We start from the raw sequence: 21727 nt of genomic DNA, 5'->3' as shown, positions 1-21727 counted from the left end.
GGCGCACGGGTTCCCTCGATCAAAAGCCTATGCATTTCCCCATAGACTTTTGGAAAATCGCAAAAAATAAGCTCTGTGTTTAACAAAGGGTTATGACACTTACACGTTTTGTCTATAAAGATAATCTTTACAAGTTAACACAACATTTATACATTTTGAAGCCTAAATAATGTCGTCAGATATAAAAAGCTATCAGTAGGCTACAGCACACCATGGTCGCGGATCAGCGTCACCACCATCAAGCTTCCTCAAACTGTATTTAAAAAACAACTTTATTTAAAAACATGCTCACTGATTATGATCTGCAATGTGTATGAATACTTATCCACTTTTTCATGAGAAATGCTCTCCAAATGTCCTGTTTGTCATGATGATGTCTAAAGTTCCAGCCAAAAGGAAGTAGTCCCTTTTAGCAAGTTAGCAACCACCGTTTTTAAAACACAATAAAGGTTTAAAAAATCACAAGCGGGTTATAACTGGTGTGTTTTATGATCAAAATGTGAAAATATTTAGAAGCTTTGTTAACCACAGACCTTATTTCAGGCGATTTAACAAAAACCCATTCAGAAAAACCATAGACTTTGGGGCGATGAAACCGGAAGTCCTAAAATGCTAACTTGCTTCCGGGTTTTGCATACGTCATCCCTGAGGAACTCTATACAGGCACTTTAAACTGGAAATTGGCTACATCAGGGGAAAAACAAACACACACATATTTTATACTTTATTAAGGGGGAATTACCGGTAGCACATTAAACAATGAAACTGTAATTGAACAAGTAACTTGCTAATGTCCCCGTTGCTACTAACCAAGTTGGCTACACTCAATAGTATAATGTGAACCTCTACTGTGAAAGCAGCATTAGAGGATTCACTTCTAGCTAGATCTAAATGTATGTTTGTATGAGATAATTTCTCAATACAGACACTATAAGTTACTCAACATTGTGCAACATTTGTTTAACAGCACTGAATAACAGTGTGTCATACTGTGTATAGTCAGATAACTGAAATACTGGAATAAAACCAGCACAATCTATACAATTTGTGGGCCAGTGAGCCCAGACACTCAAAAAAATAAAGGTTAGATAAGGGGGTTTTGCAGTCATGCCACAGAAGAACCATTTTGGGCTCCCCAAAGAACCTTGAACAGTTGTTAAAAGAACCATTTTTTCTTATTTTGAAGAACATTTGAATAATCTAAAGAACCTTTTTCCACTATAAAGAACCTTTTGTGCAATGGAAAGTTGGAAAGTTTTGTCCTATGGAATAACGAACCCTTATTTTTAAGAGTGTATCCTACTTAACATGTAACATGTTTAAAACAAATACATCTGGCCTTCAAAGGGGCATTGACCTCTCATATATGTGTGCAAAAAGCATCTAATGTAAAACATTTTCACATATACTGTTATATGCCCATCCAGCCTTTCTCTGTATTACTCAGCAAAGCTTGACTGCAAAAACTGTCAGTCCTGCTTTAAAAGTTAGTTTTGGAGTCATGTGTGCTGCTAGATACCAGCAGCTCTTTAACCATCAGGTCCTCCACGTCTCCACGAATATTTCATTTTTCTCTCCATCGTTTCTTCAGGGTTGCAAAAACAGACACAAACGCAGAGGCGTTCTGAAGAAAAGCGATGGACCTGCCACTGAACAAGCAGGACTGTTGCGAGGAGATCATACGTGTCAGGTTTGCCACGAAGATGTCACAACAGAAGATGTGTGTTTGCCTCAGCAAGACTAATGTATATTAGGCTTATATCAGCAAATACAACTTTTGTGGATCCAGCCAACTACTGAGTCAAAAGCTGCAAGCATCTACCCCTGGCAACAGACGCTTACGGCAGCATTTACATCTCCATCATCATCATCATCATCATCATCATCATCATCATCATCATCCTCTTCATCACTCCCCTCAGATATGATCTGTTTATGGAGAAAAATTATTGTTGCTCAGTTAAATACAGTAGCACAGTTTGCACAATATTGAATAATGGAGTGTATTTTTAAATTGCATATATTAATATTTATTTATTTATTTATCTATCTATTTAAATTGCATTTATGACTCTCTCTCACACACACACAATTCAATTCAAGATTTAATGACATGACAAAAATACATTTTGTATTGCCAAAGCATTAAAACATCATAGTTGTCAAATCCAATAGCCTCGTTGGCAGCGCTCCAACATGGTTGAGCTCAAGTCCCGGCACAGGGACCTTTCCTGTTCCTATACCTTTCTCTCTCCCACTTCACTTCCTGCCAGTTCTCTATACGTGAATCTCAATCTCAATATATATATATATGTATACAGTGGGTAAAAATAAGCATTGAATATGTCAACATGTTTTATTAAACAATAATCCAATGCAGTAATTCACATACAATTTTGAACAGAGATTGATATTAACTTAAGAAATCTACACAGACAAAGAAATCATAATTTTACAATCCATAAAAGCTATGTGTAATAAAGAGAAATGACTCAGGAAAAAAGTATTAACACACTAACTGAAATTGTATGTAATAGTTGGTGGAAAAGTCTTTTTTGCAATGACGGCTTCAAGGCGCATCCTGTATGACCACTTTACTAAATCTTAAATATTATGAGGGTCTCTCTTGTTAATTTTTATCTTCAGATCCTTTAACAAATGCTCTGTTAGGTCTGGTGATTTACTGGGACAGTCTAACAACTTTATTTTCTTCTTCTGGAACCAATTCAAACCTGAACTAAAATGTGCTTTTAATTAGGGATGTCCAGATCCGATCACGTGATCGGAAATCGGGCCCGATCACGTGGTTTCAGACTCGATCGGAATCGGACGTTACCTCCCGATCAGGACTCGGATATATATGTATTATGTGCAACGGTTCTCAGTAAAAAATCGAACCCTACGGTTCTCCACTTACGGTTAGGTACGCACTTGCACCGCGGTCCATCTCGAATGACGACGCATCTATTGGTTAATATGGTTTGTTTAAAATAGCAACGTGGAAAACAGACAGAGTTCAGAGAATGTATGTTTCAGTCGATGGATGCGCAAAACGTTACAACAACGATAATCAGAAAGCGTGGACAAAACAGTCACTCTTTGTAAACTGTTAACTGCGAGTGCCGTATGCTCTAATGTCCTGTCATTTACGCCGTCATCACCCTGGTGTTGATAGCGCGCGAGCGCAGGTGAGACCTGAACAGCACACGTTGCTGTCTGTGTTTAAACTAACTCATTTAAGCCTTGCTGATTTAAACCTTCAAGAACAAGACGCGAAAGAGAACTCGCACGCGCTGTGAGAAGATTTGTGTGCGCTCATCCGAAGCGCGCACACGCTTATTTCAGTCAGCGCGCAAATACTGAGTTCTCTTTCAAGTCTTGCGCTTCAGCGGACAAATTCATACAAAAATTATGTCAACATGCCCGTCTTAGCGAGTATCCTAGCAAACATAGTCGGTTATGTCTTAAGTGAACGTATAACAGTCGAGAAAGACAGCGCATGTGTAACAGTATATGTACTGGATCGTGCATGTCTTATAGGGAAAAAAAACTATTCCTGCTGCCTGTTTTTAATGTTAAATCAAACAACAAATAACAAAGAAATCACTCGCTGCTCTTGACTGAATAGTTTTTGTAACTTCAATAATGATTCATCTTTATTTATTTTATACAGTAAAGATAATATGCAGTGATATTTTATATTTGATTACTTTATCCATTTTCTGTACGTGAAAACGATTGTTAGATTCCTGAAAAACCTGAAAAGCACTGTTCCTGGATCTGTTTTTTTCGCTCTTCTTTATTCTTTTTCATGTATTATAGAAGTATCGGATCGGGACTCGGTATCGGTAGATACTCAAAATCAAATGACTCGGACTCGAACTCGAGGGCAAAAAAACGTGATCGGGACATCCCTACTTTTAATATACTATCTCTGTATTTAAAAAATGTATTTAGATACTACTTATAGTAGAATCCATAGTTGAAGTGGTAACTAAATACATTTTTTAAATACAGAGATAGTATATTCAAAGCACATTTTAGTTCATATTTCATGAGTACACTTAGATGTTCTTAAGATTATCTTAAGAAGTACTAAAGAAGAATTTTAGTATATTAAGTACAAAATTAGTGCGTGAAAATAGAGCACTTTAAGTACATTATAGAAGTGTACATTTTTTTCACCTTTTTTTCAATCTTCCCTTCAATACTGTGTGACGAGCAGGGCTGGCGAGAGCCGTGAGGGAACGGCGCGAGGCCGGTGACGCGAGTGATAATGAGCATCACCTGCGAGGCGCGCCGGCCTCGAGTCTCTCACGGAGGAGCTCCGGAGGAATAAAAGGAGGAGCGACGACATTGAAGGACGAGAGAGGACCAGGCCTGGACTTTATTTTATGTTTTATTATGTTTGTGTGGCCGGCAGACGTCCGCGAGGGTCTGCCGGCATTACTTTCGTTTTGTATTTGTTTATTTTGAATTAAAGTTTTGTTGAATGATCGCCGGTTCCCGCCTCCTTCTTCCCATATTTAAGAACAGTGTTACATATTGATTCTGCTAGTACCATGAGAAGAGAAACAGCCCCATACCACGATGCTTTCACCTTGAAAACATCACTGTTGGTATGGTATTTTTAGGGTCATATTCAAAGCCATATCTCTTCCAAACATGGCATGTGGTATTGTTGCCAAAAGTTTTATTTTTGTCTCATCTGACCACACTAAATTATCCCAGTAGTTCATACCTATCCAAATGTTGTGTAGAAAACTTCAAATGAGCTTCAACATGCCTTTTCTTCAGTAATGGAGACTGTGGTGGTGGAGTGCATTTCCTATTGTTTTCTATGTGACAACTGTACCTGCTGCCTCCAAGTCCTTTTGGACCTCTTTCTGAGTGGTCCTTAGTTCTTGGGCAACACTTCTGACTAACCTTCTGACTCTCTGATCAGAAATCTTGCAAGGAGCTCCTTTGCATGGCCAGTTGATGTGGAATGATGTTCCTTACAGTTTTGGAAAATGTCCCCAATTGTGTTCACAGGAACATTTAGGAAATGGAAAATCATTCTGTTACTAGTACCGTTGTTATGTATGGCAAAAATCTTGTTGTAAAAGTCTTAGGAGAGCTCTTTGCCTCTACCCATCATGAGATGTCAATATTTGCATTCAGAGGTGGGTAAGCCTTTTTCTGACCTAACAACATGCACTAACCCAACTGATTCTAATTTGCACAGGTAGGAGATAGAATTACTTAGTGAAATCTGTTACTTTCTTGACTTGACTTGCCTTAGTGTACTGCTTTTTCTTAGTGTGTTCAATCAACCTGATCTCACGGCAGTTCATACCTATTTTACGAGGTGGCTAATTTGTAGGAATTTCGACCTCACTTTTTGCTAATAGTATATAGTTTACGAGTTGTCAAATTCGTATGAATTTGTATGAATGAGCTACCTCTAACCCCGCCCCTAAACCTACCCATCACTGGGGTTTAGACAAATTGTATGAATTTGTACGAATTAGCCACCTTGTAAAATATGTATGAATTGGTCATGAGATAGTGTTAGTTCAATACTTTTTTCCTGTGTCATTTCACTGTATTACACATAATTTTTTATGGATTGTAGTATTATGATTTCCTTATTTGTATTGATTTCTTGAGTTAATACCAACGTGTGTGTGTGTGTGTGTGTAATAGGAGCTTTGGGGTGAAATTTCTGATAAGTTTTAAAGGAAGTTTTACAGCTGGGGTGCAGTTGTCAAATAGGGGAAATATTTTGTTAATTTTTGGGATAATAATGGTTTCTGATGGTTTCATGTGGCCTCTCTCTCAGATACACAGAAAGAATGTGAACAATGAATGTTCTGTTCTAGAGCACTCCACCTGAAACCTGAGATAAGAGGCACTTCCTCTTAGATAAACACAGTCTTTAAAAAGATACACAAAAAACAATAGCCTGAACTAAGAGTTAAAGGTGGCATGCAAAAATAGAAGATTAATATTTAACTAAGAATATATACTTAGAATGTATATACTGTATATCTATCGTAATATTATAGCAGATCTCATTATATTTTAATAACTCATTAAAATTGTATTCTAAGTCCTGATAACATGCCATTTGCCAGTATACCTACAAGACCTGTTTAGTGCGTACATTTTTAAAAGTACTTTCTTTTATCTGCAGTGACACTTCGCTAGCAGTTCATTGCTGAAAATTATGGACGTTGAGTTCTCAGATAAATGGTTTAGATACAGTGATGTTATTTACTGAAAAAAAACAAAACAAAAACAAACAAAAAAAAACCCACAAAAACCAAAGTGTTGCTATGTAAAAGACAACTAAGTCTGACTTGAAATTGGAAGGGGTGTTAAAACTGTTCAAAAAATCTAATTTCTACCTTACCATTAACATATTGGTTATGTTTTTCCCGACCACACATATCATCTAAGGCTTGCATACTTACTGATGAACACACTGATTTGCAATAATAACAACATTGTTTACCATGTGCTTCTAATTTTCTTGAAAGAAATAATTAAAAAAAGCTTACCATACTGATGATTTGTTGAAGTTTTAGAGCATTGCAGCCTTATTTATGGAGAAGTGGATCTTCAGCCATTATTTATACTCTTCCTTCAGAAACTGTTTACGCCTCCTCAAAGAACACAAAGCATAAGGTGACCTGCAGCAGCCAATCCAGTGCAGACACATTAGTTAGATTAGATGTTGTCACGACCGGCACAATGTTTTCACAGAAAAGAAAGTGAATATTTGGTTGGAAGGGATTTTAGAGTTTCTGAATCCAGTGAACAATTCAGATACAACAGTATAACTGTATGGTCACACTTTATATTAGGTGTCTTTAATTACTACTAACATTATAAATAACTGTTAGGTACAATGCACTTATTGTATTCATGTTATATTGCAAATCACTTTGGCTGGGTGGGATTAAAGTTAGGGACAGGTTTTGTTGAATGGATGTTTAAGGCATAAGGTATACATTAACAGTGTAATTATAGATGTAATTACAAAAATGTATTAAATCTGTAATTATATGCAGGTATTTTTCAAATATAAGTACAATGTTAAATCATATGTACACAATAAGTGCATTGTATCAAATGATTAATTTGAATGTTAGTACAGTTTAAGACACTTGTGTCTTTATATTAAGTATATTAACATCTCATCAGTCCTTCGGGTAAAACAATAAACCATGGGGACATTTTTTGGTCCCCATGAAGAAAGCTTTTTTTTTATATATATTCCTGGTGAATGACACAGCATTTTAATACTCCATAATGTAACATCCACTAAAATGAATTCTTTTTTGCTGAGACAACACATTTGTTTCTGACCAATTGCTTGCTTGCATAGCTTTAGAACACTTTTATTTTATTATAAATATTGTTTGAGAATATTAAAAATTGGGGCTGGTAGATATCTTGTTTAGGAAATGATTTCAACAGCTTTCCTTAACACCATTCCTCAAAAATTAGTCCCAGTATTATTCATTTCACTAATACTTTACAATAAGGTTCCATTGGTTAACATTAATAAGCATTAGTATGAACTAACCCCGGATTTTGTGATTCAGGTAGTCAGGCATAATTTCTTATGCCTATGTTGTGATTATTTTATGATTATTTTAATTCCTTTTCTATGTAAAGCATTTTGAATTAACATTGTGTATGAAATGTGCTTTATAAATAAAACTTGCCTTGCCTAATAAAGAATGAAGAATACTTCTACACTATTTATTAATCTTAATTGATGGTCATTTTCATTTACTAAATCTAATAATTTTTTTTTAAATCAAAAGTTGTTTCTGTATAGTTAATGCACTGTGAACTATCATGAACGCACAACAAAGAGGCTACTCGTTGTTAGTGCATTAACTGATGTTAATAAATCAGACTTTATTGTAAAGTGTTACTGTAATTGCTTTATGTTACATTAGGATTTCTTTCTCTGTTTGAGATCAGCAGGGTTTCTGTTGTGTCAGGTTTTGTTTACAACTTTGGCCACAAGCAGGTTACTTTCGAATCTGCTCTGAATTATGAGCAGAAGGGGTTATAAAGATAAAGTTCATAAATAGGGATCATAAAATGTCATCAACATCTGCATGTTTAAACTTAAACTCATGTTTAACCTAATAGATTAGATTAAGAATTATTTTAAATTTTATCCAAAAATGAAAACGACCTTTATGTGGTTCTAAACCTTTATTATTAAAAAATAATTCAATACCTCTCACCTGTGACGTAAGCAGATGTTGCCTTGAAAGCCCTGAAATCATCTCCACACCCAAATCTAATCATGACCGATAAGAGACAAACGCACGCAATAGGGCAGTTCCCGTGGATGTATTATCATTGATGTTTACAACAGTGGAAAGTAAGTTTCTACACCGCTCTTAGTTTTGGTTTCTAAGTATGTTTCTTATTGCATGCACTAAAGATACTTGACTTGTTTTTATGACTTTTATGTACTCTTTATGGAGAGGGATGGGCAGAGTACATTATATTTAAGCTCTATACCAAATTCATTAAAGGTCCCGTTTTTCGTGGTTTTTTGAAGCTTTGATTGTGTTTATAGTGTGCAATATAACATGTGTTCATGTTTCGCGTGTAAAAAAACACAGTATTTTTCACATAATTTACTTATCTGTATACCGCTGTTTCCACTGTCATAAAAACGGGCTGATGACTTCCTTGTTCTATGAAGTCCCTCCTTCAGAAATACGTAACGAGTTCTGATTGTGCCAGCGGTTCCTGTGTTGTGATTCGACAGCAGCTTAGCGGAAAGGTCCCGGAAAGGTCACGCCTCTTACCATAACGTGGAGATGCACGCGCTCAGTGTTATTGTAAACATGTCTTTAATTTTACCCTATCAATTTGAGCCGGAATCAGACCCGGTGATTGGACTGCGGGATGAAAATAACAGCGTTTCGACGACATGGCGACAAACACACTCTACAAACGCAACTCTTGTGTATTCCTGTGGGCGGAGGTTAGTCAAAAAACTGTTTTAGTGACGTCATTAAAGAAGGAAGTAGAGGGATGTAGTCCAAACTGGCCGTTCGATGTAGGCGACTTCTGTTAAATAAAATATCTCGCTTGGCATTGAACTTTGAGCTTTAAAATTTTACAGATTTTATTTATACTCTAACAACAACATTACACACTAACTAAAGTTTGAAACATGGGATCACGAAGAACGGGACCTTTAAGATTAAACGTAATACATAATTTAATATGCGTTGCACATGTACTTAATGCTTGAACGAGAACATGAAAATACTTTCAAAATAGTTCCAGTTAAAAGAAAATAAATGTTTCAATACTCAGAGATGTCATAACTCATGAAACTCTATAGCTTATGTAATTAGAAAAAAAAAATTAAATTAGAAAGATTATATATATGCTATATAAATGCATATAGTATACACATGCAATATACAATGAATAAACCAAAACATCAAATAAGGTAAATGCACACAAAGTGCTATTTATAGTAATTCTTAGTATCCTTTATCAATATCAGTTTCGATTATTTTAGTTTCAGTTTAGTTGAAATGAGTTGACTGAAGTTGTTAACTCCAGGTGCCATCTGCTGGATTGATGCATTAATGCAACTTAGATTAAATACAAATAAGAAATGTACAGATTTGTGTTGAGAAAATGATTATAAACATTAAAAAAAAAGAAATTTTAGGATGTTTATATATATAGTGGGTAGGGAAAGTATTCAGACCCCCTTAAATTTTTCACTCTTTGTTATATTGCAGCCATTTGCTAAAATCATTTAAGTTAATTTTTTTTCCTCAATGTACACACAGCACCCCATATTGACAGAAAACACAGAATTGTTGACATTTTTGCAGATTTATTAAAAAAGAAAAACTGAAATATCACATGGTCCTAAGTATTCTTTGCTCAGTATTTAGTAGAAGCACCCTTTTGATCTAATACAGCCATGAGTCTTTTTGGGAAAGATGCAACAAGTTTTTCACACCTGGATTTGGGGATCCTCTGCCATTCCTCCTTGCAGATCCTCTCCAGTTCTGTCAGGTTGGATGGTAAATGTTGGTAAACAGCCATTTTTAGGTCTCTCCAGAGATGCTCAATTGGGTTTAAGTCAGGGCTCTGGCTGGGCCATTCAAGAACAGTCACGGAGTTGTTGTGAAGCCACTCCTTCGTTATTTTAGCTGTGTGCTTAGGGTCATTGTCTTGTTGGAAGGTAAACCTTCGGCCCAGTCTGAGGTCCTGAGCACTCTGGAGAAGGTTTTCGTCCAGGATATCCCTGTACTTGGCCACATTCATCTTTCCCTCGATTGCAACCAGTCGTCCTGTCCCTGCAGCTGAAAAACACCCCCACAGCATGATGCTGCCACCACCATGCTTCACTGTTGGGACTGTATTGGACAGGTGATGAGCAGTGCCTGGTTTTCTCCACACATACCGCTTAGAATTAAGGCCAAAATGTTCTATCTTGGTCTCATCAGACCAGAGAATCTTATTTCTCACCATCTTGGCAAACTCCATGCGGGCTTTCATGTGTCTTGCACTGAGGAGAGGCTTCCGTCGGGCCATAAAGCCCCGACTGGTAGAGGGCTGCAGTGATGGTTGACTTTCTACAACTTTCTCCCATCTCCCGACTGCATCTCTGGAGCTCAGCCACAGTGATCTTTGGGTTCTTCTTTACCTCTCTCACCAAGGCTCTTCTTCCCCGATAGCTCAGTTTGGCCGGACGGCCAGCTCTAGGAAGGGTTCTGGTCGTCCCAAACGTCTTCCATTTAAGGATTATGGAGGCCACTGTGCTCTTAGGAACCTTAAGTGCAGCAGAATTTTTTTTGTAACCTTGGCCAGATCACAATTCTGTCTATGAGCTCTTCAGGCAGTTCCTTTGACCTCATGATTCTCATTTGCTCTGACATGCACTGTGAGCTGTAAGGTCTTATATAGACAGGTGTGTGGCTTTCCTAATCAAGTCCAATCAGTATAATCAAACACAGCTGGACTCAAATGAAGGTGTAGAACCATCTCAAGGATGATCAGAAGAAATGGACAGCACCTGAGTTAAATATATGAGTGTCACAGCAAAGGGTCTGAATACTTAGGACCATGTGATATTTCAGTTTTTCTTTTTTAATAAATCTGCAAAAATGTCAACAATTCTGTGTTTTTCTGTCAATATGGGGTGCTGTGTGTACATTAATGAGGGAAAAAATGAACTTAAATGATTTTAGCAAATGGCTGCAATATAACAGAGTGAAAAATTTAAGGGGGTCTGAATACTTTCCGTACCCACTGCAAATGATTTCTGCTCCCTAAAAGTGGGACACCTGAATTTAAAGTCTGCATTTAAAGAGCAAAATATATTAATCACATTCAACACAATAAGTTCACGATTATGTTTTATTCTAAAACAATATCATACATATAATACACAAACAAATTTGTCATGATAATAGGGTAAAATAGATTGTATCTGTTACACCTCAGTTTAGGAAAGCAAACCCTTTCAACCAGACATGGAATTCATCAATACATTAAATTTGCATTCAGGAGTCAGATTCAGTCACAAATAATGATAAGCTCAAGAAACACGCCCAAGCGAAACATTTCACGTGGCATGACAAACATAAAACACATCAATCAATTTCAACTTTAAATTATAATGGAAAGAACTTCATCATTGCATCATTGTGGCTAAAGAACATAATGTTCCCTTTGACTCTGACCTAGACTAAAACCAGTGTTCGGGGTCACTCGAACATTCGCCACAAACAACAATGGATTCTGGGGCGTAAACTAACCTAATAAAAGAAAGTTAACCTTTTCATGCCATTCATGCCATGTGCTGCTGATGTGAGAAATTTCAACCAAGATCCAGAATGAAGTAAACTCATGCAGACAAGGATAATGTTCAGAAGGACCACAGGACTCCACGCCACTACAGCGGACAATGTGACGTAACAAACTGTACAACATTGCATATCTATAAGGATTAATGGAACAGGCATGGCTTTGATTCACCCAACGACTCCACATGTCCAGTTCTGAAATATTACTGACCCCAGAGATTCTCCAGTGAGCTCCATAACAGAAATTCTCAGCTAGATGCTAAAACATGACGGTCAGATGTTAAGGACACTAAAGCAAAACCAATAACCCTGCTCAATGATCAGGGACTCCAGTGTTTTTGGTTTTGCATGAGGCCTTTCTGGAAAAACTGAAAAGTCGGAGTGAAGGAAGGTCCTTCAAAACATTTTTCCTCTCATAAAATAAACAAAAAAGTTGTTTTTGTTGGAATTAAAAACAGAAGAAGAAGAAAAGAAATAGATAAACTTGTGCAACAAAATATTGTAAAAAAGGAAAGCTAAGACAGGCGCAGAGTGTTTGATGGTTTCTCCCCAGCTTCCAGTTCTGTGACACACTTAAAAATTCTAAGAGGAGTCTCTAGCCTTTCCATTGGTTTATACACATCATCTCGCTTCTAACAGACCCACTAGCGTTTGGAGAGCTCATTGGATAACCAGTCCAGTCCTTCATAGAGTCCAGTGCCCTGTGTAGCACAGGTCGCTTGAACGTACCACTGCAAGAAGCCCAGACAGAGAAAATCAGCCAAATGTTAAAAATAAATGCCAGAAAGTAGGTTGATGCAGCCCACTCTACTTTTTAAATGTCATGTAAAACTCTTTAGTCCGTGCCAGTCAAGTCAGACTAACAGACCTAGATAATGCGACTACTATTCACAAGTTATGGGTCAGTACGTTTTTTTTTTTTTTGGAATAAATTACTACATTTATTCATCAAGGAAGATTTAAATTGATCAAGAGTGATGGTAATGTTACAAAATATTACTATATCAAATATATTTGGTTCTTTTGAACTTTATATTTATCATATAATCCTGAAAAAAAATGCATTATGACTTGCACAAAAATATTAAAGGTGCAGTATGTAAGAATTCTGTCCACTAGAGGTCGCTAGAGGCCTATTCAAAACAAAGGTGTAGCTTGTTGTTTGAACACGGAATCTTGGGATATGTGGTCTTTACCTCAACGGACGGTAGAGAAGAATTGGGATAGGACCTGGGAAGAACTCATGTTCATGGATGTGATTATTAACGTTACTGTAGTATGAAGCAGAGCAGGGCCGAGTGTTGTGGGAGCTGAACGAGGCTGCTGGAGCGATTGCGCAACACACGCCGCGAGCAGCAGAACTTTTATTATGACACAGTCGCCGGCGCCGCTTCTGCTTTTCCGGTCATGAGTATGAGGTAACGCAGCTCATATTAAATACATTTGAGAGTGTTGAAAATGTTATAACATTACTCTGTGTTCGCTTGGTGGCTGCTGTGAGACACTGTTACACAATGCAGTAAGATAGATCGATTTTAGATTATAATAATAAATGCAGGATGGCTTGTGTTGATAAATGGCATGCAATTAATTTAAAATGTATTGTACGATGGAGAAAATACTGTATTACTGTTACTAAAAATAAAGCTGCATCTGATTATGCTATGTTAGCTACTTCACAAAATAGTGTTTTTCTCTGAGGCATGGTAAAGCATTGTACTCGCAAAAAAAAAAAAAAAAAAAGAAAATTAGATTTAAACAATAAGACTAAACATGTTGAGCTATATAACAATAATTAGTTTTCTGTCTATAAATGTATCAAAACAGTTGTTCCCTTGTCTATTAAAATGTGTAATATATTAAAGTGTCTTTGGTGTTTCCATGGTTTCTACAAAATAAAACCGGAAACCGAGGGTTAACGCGGGTATGACGCAACTGACAGCCGACACCTCACACCTCCCGGAGCCTTGGTTAAAATTGCAATTTTCTCACGATTTACAAATAGTTGGAAACATTTGGGATATTGTAAGTACTCAAGTGAACAAAATATATAATACTGGCTTAGTGGTTTTTGGATATTTTACTGCAAAAAAAAATTACATATTGCACCTTTAAGCAGCACAACCGTTTCCAACATTGATAATAATAGGAAATGTTTCTTGAGCAGCAAATCAGCATATTAGAATGATATCTGGAGGATCATGTGCCACTTAAGACTGGAGTAATGATGCAGAAAATTTGCCATCACAGGAAAAAATTATATTTAAATAAATAAATAAAATTATTTTATTTTATTTTTTTAATATATTTTTTTCCTGTGATGGCAAATTTTGGCATCATAAACAGTTATTTTAAATTGTAATAATATTTTACAATATTACCATTTTACTGTATTTTCAAAATAAATGCAGCCTTGGTGAGCGTAAGAGACTTCTTTAAAAAACATTTACAAAATCTTACTGACCCCAAACTTTTGAACGTTAGTGTATGCACATTAATTGAACGTTACTCAGATTTTATGCTGTTTAATCAAAGGTATGACTATGTCGAAACAAAAGAGTAGAGGTGCCCGTTGGCCTCATTAGTGTGTATGTGCGTACCGTTCTGCTGCGTAGACTCTGCAACCCAAGTTTGTCTGTGAGTTCACTGACAGCCATGGCGTTGGGCAGATCCTGTTTGTTTGCGAAAACCAGCAGAACAGCGTCCCTCAGTTCATCTTCCTGCAACTGCACATATGCACAGGAAAAGACACTGATTAGGCAACTTAACCACATTAAGCAAACAAAACACTTCCACAAATGTCCTGATTCACTGTACAAGGTTCTAGAGATGATCACAATGATGTATGCTTACCATTTTAGAAAGCTCCTCTGCAGATTCTGCCACTCTCTCTCTGTCATTGCTGTCCACCACAAAGATCAGACCCTGAGGAAAAAAGAATGAACGGAAAAAGAGAAATGAGCCTCAGTAGAAACTATAACTAAGTGTGCAGTTAAGTAATAGTATTTCATACAAATGCACATCAAGAAGAGTATACCTGTGTGTTCTGAAAATAGTGTCTCCAAAGAGGACGAATCTTGTCCTGACCACCGACATCCCACACGGTGAAGCAGATGTTCTTATATTCAACGGTTTCTACATTAAAACCTGCCCAATGGAAACACAGTGCTCAGAAATATGACTATACATCATACAACAATAGAACAGTTCTGCTTTTTTTTTTATGAAACACTAGCTGAACACTTCAGTGGTGCAAGACAGGACATTCGGGCAATCACAGAAACCACATTTATGATGACAGCCAGTGGATGTTGACATATCATAAAATGAGACAAATGTAACACAAATTCATAAAACATCCCCAGTGGATGATGGGACACTTAAATGACTGTTGCTCAGAAGACAACAAGACAATGACCTCAACCTACCCATGAGAACTGCTTTAAGATCATAAAAGAAGTGCTATGGTGTCTGTCACATGTTCAACAATCCTGTCCTCTTACCTATGGTTGGAATGGTGGTCACTATTTCTCCAAGCTTCAGTTTGTACAATATTGTGGTTTTGCCGGCAGCATCCAGTCCCACTGTAAAGGTGGTAAAGGTATATGTTAGGTTTCCAAACATATAAGACATAAACAACAGTCACATGTCTTTAATAAAAATCTAAGAAGAGCTCATGTCCTTAAATGGGCAAGGATATAAACTACATTGTACTATTCTATTAAACATACTGGAATATAACATGTACTAAACCATACTACTCTATAGCAAAACAATTTTACACTAGAGCATAATACTAGTATGTGAACCTATACTAAAATGGTGTACAAATAGTGTGAAAAAAGTGATAAGGGGTGGTAATAATAATAAATATATATATATATATATATATATATATATATATATATATATAATAAAAATAAGGGTACAATCAGGTGAAAAAATAATCAAATAAATACTCACAAACGTCTTTGAAGCTTTCTTATTCAAAAAGTCTAGAATACTATCTATGTACAGCCTTACTTGCATTTATGAATGTGAAATTTGGTCAAAAATTAAATTAAAGCATTTAAAGCATTTCATTTCTTTTCAGTTTAATCAGTGAAGCCAAAAAGTAAATTTTCCCAAAAAAGAAAAAGTGAGAGAGGTCTTGCTCTTGAACACTGAATATTTTCGTTGAAAATTTCTGAATCGCACAACACAACATAAGTGTAAGTATAATGCCATAACAAACGTGAGGTGGTTTCATGATAGTTATTAGACAAAGTAGTACACTATTTAATAAATCCACAGTATAGGGCACGAAAAACAAGACACACTATACTACATTATACACTAAAATAATTTACACCTTACTAGAAGATAAATTATTACTAAACGGGCTGTGGCGAAATTAAAGCTTTTAAATGTAAAGCTTGTGAGATCATATCGCAGAATATTTATCTAATAAATAAATGCCCACTTGACTAAGCTCTGTGTCTACATTGTAAGGGAAATCAGGAGTCAGTTTTAGTTTTCTATATCATCTGTTAATTTCTGGGGAATGACAGAATTGCGAAAGTTGGCTAACGCCGCTAGCTTAGCTAGCCTGAGATTCAATACTCACCCATGAGAATTCTCATCTGTTTCTTTCCAAACAGCCTGCTAAAGAGCGACGAGATAGTCAAACCCATGATGAAAGACACAAATCACCTAAAACTACGGGATTAGTCCTAATGTCTAAAGTTTTCGTTGTGATGCTCGTCTGGTGTCAAGAAACCCTGTCGACTCTGCGCTTGCGTAATGCCACGTCACGGCCGCCGTGGAAGATATGACGCCACGCCACTTCCGATGAGGAGTTTTTCATAATGACAGCTTCTAGAACAAAAATCAGCTTATAATAATACAAAGAGACAAAAGAATTTGCTACAGTTATGGGAGCTATCCCTTCTGGTTTATTCATGCTCTTTAAAAATTCTGATAATTCCTCAGTATCTACTGCATCCTTTCCTAAACCTTGTGATACTCATATTGGTCAAATTTGTTTCTCTGAGCTGAAAGCCAAAAATTATAAAATAAGATCTTTATTTCTGAAGAATTTGATTTCTGCTCCTCCTGTAATCTCCTTTTGGAATAATTTGTTTGTTAACCTTAATTGGAAAAAAATCTGGTCTTCACAGCAAAAATTCTTTCTCACAAACAAAGTGAAATAAATCTCATTTAAACTCATACACAGGTTTTACCCTGTAAAGAAGTTTATACAAAGATTTAAAGCTGACATTGAGCTAACATGCTTTTTGTTCGAATTATGATGAAACTGTGGTACATTTATTTTGGTCATGTCATTACACTCAGAAGCTTTGGAATGTCATTGCTGTGTTTATAAAGTGTAAGATTTTGCCAGGCTTCTCAGTACATATGAGAAATATTATATTTGGGTATTATGACTCAGACCCCACAAATGAAAATATCTATTTTGTTATAAATCTAATTTTTTTCCTAAGCAAATTTCACATTCACAAATGCAAATTCTCTCCAACTGTAAACCTGTCTTCTCTGTCTTCCTAAAACAAATGGAAAATTATTTAAATGTAATTTCAGTATCTACTAATAAGAAAGCCATAAGGACTGTTGGGATTTGCTCTGCCTTTGATCTCTTCACATGATCATGTTTAGATGATGGCCCTCTTATTATTATTTTTATTTTATTTATTTTATTTTTTATTTTTTTATATTTTTTAATTCTATTATTATTTTCTTATTTAATTTTATATATTATTATTTAATTTATTATTATTTTTTGTGTGCTTTGTTTCCTTTGTATTTTGTGGTTGTGATGTATGCTTATTCTTCTGTTCTGTATGTTCTGTGCGTTCTATGCAATAAAAAAAATAAAATAATAATACAAAGAGGCAAACATACTATTAAACTAATAATAATACAAATTATTATTAGTACAATAATCAATTAAATGTACAAGTATGTCATACGTTTTGATTATATTTATTAGATACCATAATTTTTGTTTGTTTTGTTCTAAATTTGAAAGTAAATTAGGCCTACATATTTATATTTCATAATCTGCGCAACCCCTTCGTTACCTTTGTTTTTAATGACGGTGTAGGGCTTTACAAATGACCAATTATTGTCAGCCAAGTCCACTTCAACAGATATCCCGTGCTCAGGGAGTAGGAAGCAGTGAACACTGAAGTACGGAAGCCCTAAAAGGCCATGCATTATTATTATTTTTTCTATGTTGTTTTCTCTGATCACAACTTAATTGTCTCGTGATCTCGACAAAACAAAAGTTGTTTTCTCGAGATCACGACTTAATTTTCTTGTCATCTCAACTAAATCGTGGATCCACTAGCTTATAGATAACCTTAAGGCAGGAACACACCAAGCCGACGCCGACGAACTAGTGGCGACGAAAGCAGATTGCGGGATTGGCTCACGTCGGCAACATCTGGGTTCAAAGTTGGCCTGACACACCAAACCGACACTCGACAGCCGACGGCCGAAAAAAGCAGACGAGGACCAACTTCAGCCGACCGTGTGGAACACACTGAGAAAACTTAGTCGGCCGACTGTCAGCTTGGTGTGTTCCTGCCTTTGCAGTCATCATGAAATCAATATTGACCCTATTTATTTTGTTAGCACACATTACTAGACTTGTGGTGAACAATTAATCCGTGCAAGTTAATACAGAGAAAAAAAAATTGTTTGTTGTGGTAATCTTTAATCAAAATCAGAAAATTTGCTTCCGCCCTGGAATGGCTTTCCTTATCTGATGATGTCAGTTTGACGGTTTGGTTTGAATATCCTTAACCACTCCCCTCCAACCTTTAGTCTGCCCTCTATTCAATATTCCATTTCACTTGGAAATACATCACAACACTGAAGTAAGGTTGCAACTTCCAGTTCACGGAGACCTTAGGGCTAACATATTCATACTAAAAGCCAAAAAAAAACTTACATTTTGATTTCATGGGGACTTTAAAGTGCACTGTGTAAAATTTTCACTGTGTAATTTTGAGGTTATGAATTGCTCAGTCCACCGCTCACCCCTCCCTTTCGAAGCACATAGAGAAGCTACAGTGGCCGTCTGGCAGACACAGGACAAAGATGTCATCATTTGAGATAGCAGAGGGTAGCCAGTCAAGCAATGAGGTTTCTTCTTACTTTTAACAAAGAACGGTCTCTGCTTCTAATAAATCAGATGACAACTACTGCTACTTCTTCTTTATGCGTATTCAACGAAGAAGAAGAACAACAACATAGTGACGAAACAAGCTCTGTAGAGCAGTTTGTCCATTTAGGGCTACTGTAGATAAATGGTGCAAAATGGCGGTGTGGCGAGGGGGGCGTGGTTTAGCGGGGTCTGCAACAGGAGGGAGCGTCTGGGGAAGCGCGGTGATTGAACGGGTTGAATGCAAATCACGAACACCTGTTTCTCGTTCCAGTAATTGCCGTGGAGACAGGATAAAACGCCAGGAGAAGCAGGAGCAGGGGAGAGAGAGAGAGTCTGCTGACAGTCGATGTGTGAGCCGTGCTCGTTGCTTGGAGTGAAGCCCGTCCTCGGATGTGGAGTTATTGAGTGTGCGTTGCACCGTCCTTTTGTTTGTTTTGTTTGATATTTTCTCTGGTGAGAATAAAAAGACTGTCAGCAGCCAAAGCCGATCCCTGTCCTCTTCCTTCCCACTACACAAGAACCTTACCACACTGGTGCCGAAACCCGGGAGGGAAGACGGAAGCCGCCGCCATGCAGGCATCCCCCGCCGCTGGAAAGCCGTTTGCGGACATCATCGCATCCCTCGCGGTCCTTCATCAAGAACAACATCGGGCCCTGCTGGATCTCCGAAATGACCAGGAGTGCCGCTTCGAGGCGATCATCCAGGGCCAGCAGGAGGACCGCGAGAGGTTCCGGAGCTGGATAGACCGGGAGGTTCCCGCGGAGACCAGCGCGGCAGCTGCTGGCCCCTTCCAGCTGCCACTGCAGAAGATGGGCCCGCAGGATGACCCGGAGGCCTTCCTGGACCTGTTTGAGAAGTCGGCTGAGGTGTCAGGTTGGCCCCGGGACCAGTGGCCCATGCGGCTCGTCCCGCTGCTTTCGGGCGAGTCGCAGGTGGCAGCACAGCAGCTGCCCATCCAGAACCTCCTGGTCTTCAACGACCTCAAGAGGGCCATCCTACAGCGGGTCGGCCGCTCCCCCGAGCAGCATCGTCAGCGGTTCCGGTCTTTGGAGCTGGGGGAGGCGGGCCGGCCCTTTGTGTTGGCCCAACAGCTCCGGGACTCGTGCCGCAAATGGCTGATGGCCGACGGAGGCGACGTGGAGCAGATGATCGATCGCGTGGTGCTGGAACAGTTCACCACTCGGCTCCCGAAGAAGACCGCCGAGTGGGTCCAGTGCCACCGGCCCACGTCGCTGGATTCGGCCATCCAATTGGCGGAGGACCACTTGGTGGCGTGCCCAGGGGTCGGCGAACCCCTGCCATCTGTCTCTCTCTCTCCCTCTCTTCCCCCTCTCTCTCTCTCCAGACCTATCCCTTTACCTAGGTCCCGTCCGCCCGGCCCACCTCGTGTTCCGCCCCGGGGGCGGGGTGGAACGGATTATCGGCCGTTCGTGGCGCCGAGAGCCCCGCCCAGGGGGGCGGGACTCGCCACCGCCGGGCTGGACCCCGCGCCTGCTTCTCCCCTCTCTCCATGCCAATCATCCGGCCCGTTCTCCGCCACTGGAGCGGCGGGCAGGTCTGGGCCGGCCTGTTGGCGTTGCGGGGACCCGGATCACTTCATAGACCGGTGTCCAGTGATGGAGGTGGGGACATTGATCCGGGTCCCGGACGACCTGCAGGTTGCCCCCGGTCAAGCTGGTCAGTACCAGATACCAGTGAGTATCAAGGGGGGTACATATCAGGCTTTGGTGGACTCAGGTTGTAACCAAACCTCCGTGCATCAAAGCCTGATTTCATCCGGGGCATTGGATACAGGCCGCATGGTTAGGGTACGGTGTGTGCACGGGGATATCGCGAGTTATCCGTTGGTGTCAGTCAGGATTCTATTTAGGGGACAAAAGCATAGTGTGGAGGTGGCAGTTAATCCGCACCTCCGGCACCCGATAATTTTGGGGACGAATTGGCCCGCATTTAATAAATTATTGGGACATTTATGTTCGGGTGCCTCTTGGAGTAGATGTTCGCGAGGAAAGGAAGTGCGAGTGCAGGCGGGGGAGACTGATCGGGGACCAGTGGTGACTGCCTCAGGGGAACAGAGCGGAATCGGGAGACTGATTCTCTCGGACCGTGATGATTTCCCCCTGGAGCAGTCTCACGATGACACGCTGAAAAATGCGTTTGAGAGGGTCAGCACGATCGACGGTCAGCCTCTCCAGCCTGGACGACCATTGACTTATCCCTATTTTGCGATTATTAAAGATAGGTTGTATCGAGTGACCCAGGACACTCAATCAAAAGAAGATACAACCCAGTTGTTAGTACCAAAGAGCCGCAGGGAAATGCTTTTCCATGCGGCTCACTCTAACCCAATGGCTGGACACTTAGGACAAACAGCGACACTAAATCGCCTCATGACCCGATTCTTTTGGCCGGGCATTCACGAGAACGTGCGCAGGTGGTGCGCGTCTTGTCGTGAATGTCAGCTGGTAAATCCTCCGGCCACTCCAAAAGCGCCTTTGCGCCCCCTTCCATTAATGCAGGTCCCCTTCGAACGAATTGGCATGGACCTCATCGGGCCATTAGAGCGATCAGCGAGAGGGCATCGTTTTGCATTAGTCATTGTGGATTATGCAACACGATATCCAGAAGCAGTGGCTCTCCGCAACATTTCCGCTAAGAGTGTTGCGGACGCCCTCTTCAGTTTAATCT

At 38.9% G+C, this 21727-nt stretch overlaps 1 protein-coding gene and 1 long non-coding RNA gene across 2 annotated transcripts; both read right to left on the bottom strand.

Annotated features, from left to right (window-relative positions):
* Positions 1-711: 711 nt before the first annotated feature.
* LOC125254554 lies at positions 712-8646 on the bottom strand. The gene is made up of 2 exons (XR_007181691.1): positions 6546-8646; positions 712-1929 (listed from the first exon to the last, which is right to left on the bottom strand). It is a non-coding gene; the product is annotated as an uncharacterized LOC125254554 (long non-coding RNA).
* Positions 8647-11400: 2754 nt separating this feature from the next.
* Positions 11401-16683, bottom strand: LOC125254225 (ADP-ribosylation factor 4). Its single transcript, XM_048168744.1, has 6 exons — positions 16474-16683; positions 15371-15451; positions 14905-15014; positions 14721-14792; positions 14468-14593; positions 11401-12598 (listed from the first exon to the last, which is right to left on the bottom strand). Exons 1-6 carry the CDS (start codon positions 16538-16540, stop codon positions 12512-12514), a joined length of 543 nt encoding a protein of 180 aa, XP_048024701.1. The 5' UTR covers positions 16541-16683; the 3' UTR covers positions 11401-12511.
* Positions 16684-21727: the final 5044 nt, after the last annotated feature.

The sequence above is a fragment of the Megalobrama amblycephala genome, linkage group LG19 (assembly GCF_018812025.1).
Source record: "Megalobrama amblycephala isolate DHTTF-2021 linkage group LG19, ASM1881202v1, whole genome shotgun sequence".
In the NCBI taxonomy this organism is placed as follows: Eukaryota; Metazoa; Chordata; class Actinopteri; order Cypriniformes; family Xenocyprididae; genus Megalobrama; species Megalobrama amblycephala.
The sequence above is the reverse complement of the archived record's forward strand: the minus strand, read 5'-3'. Positions and strand labels throughout refer to the sequence as shown.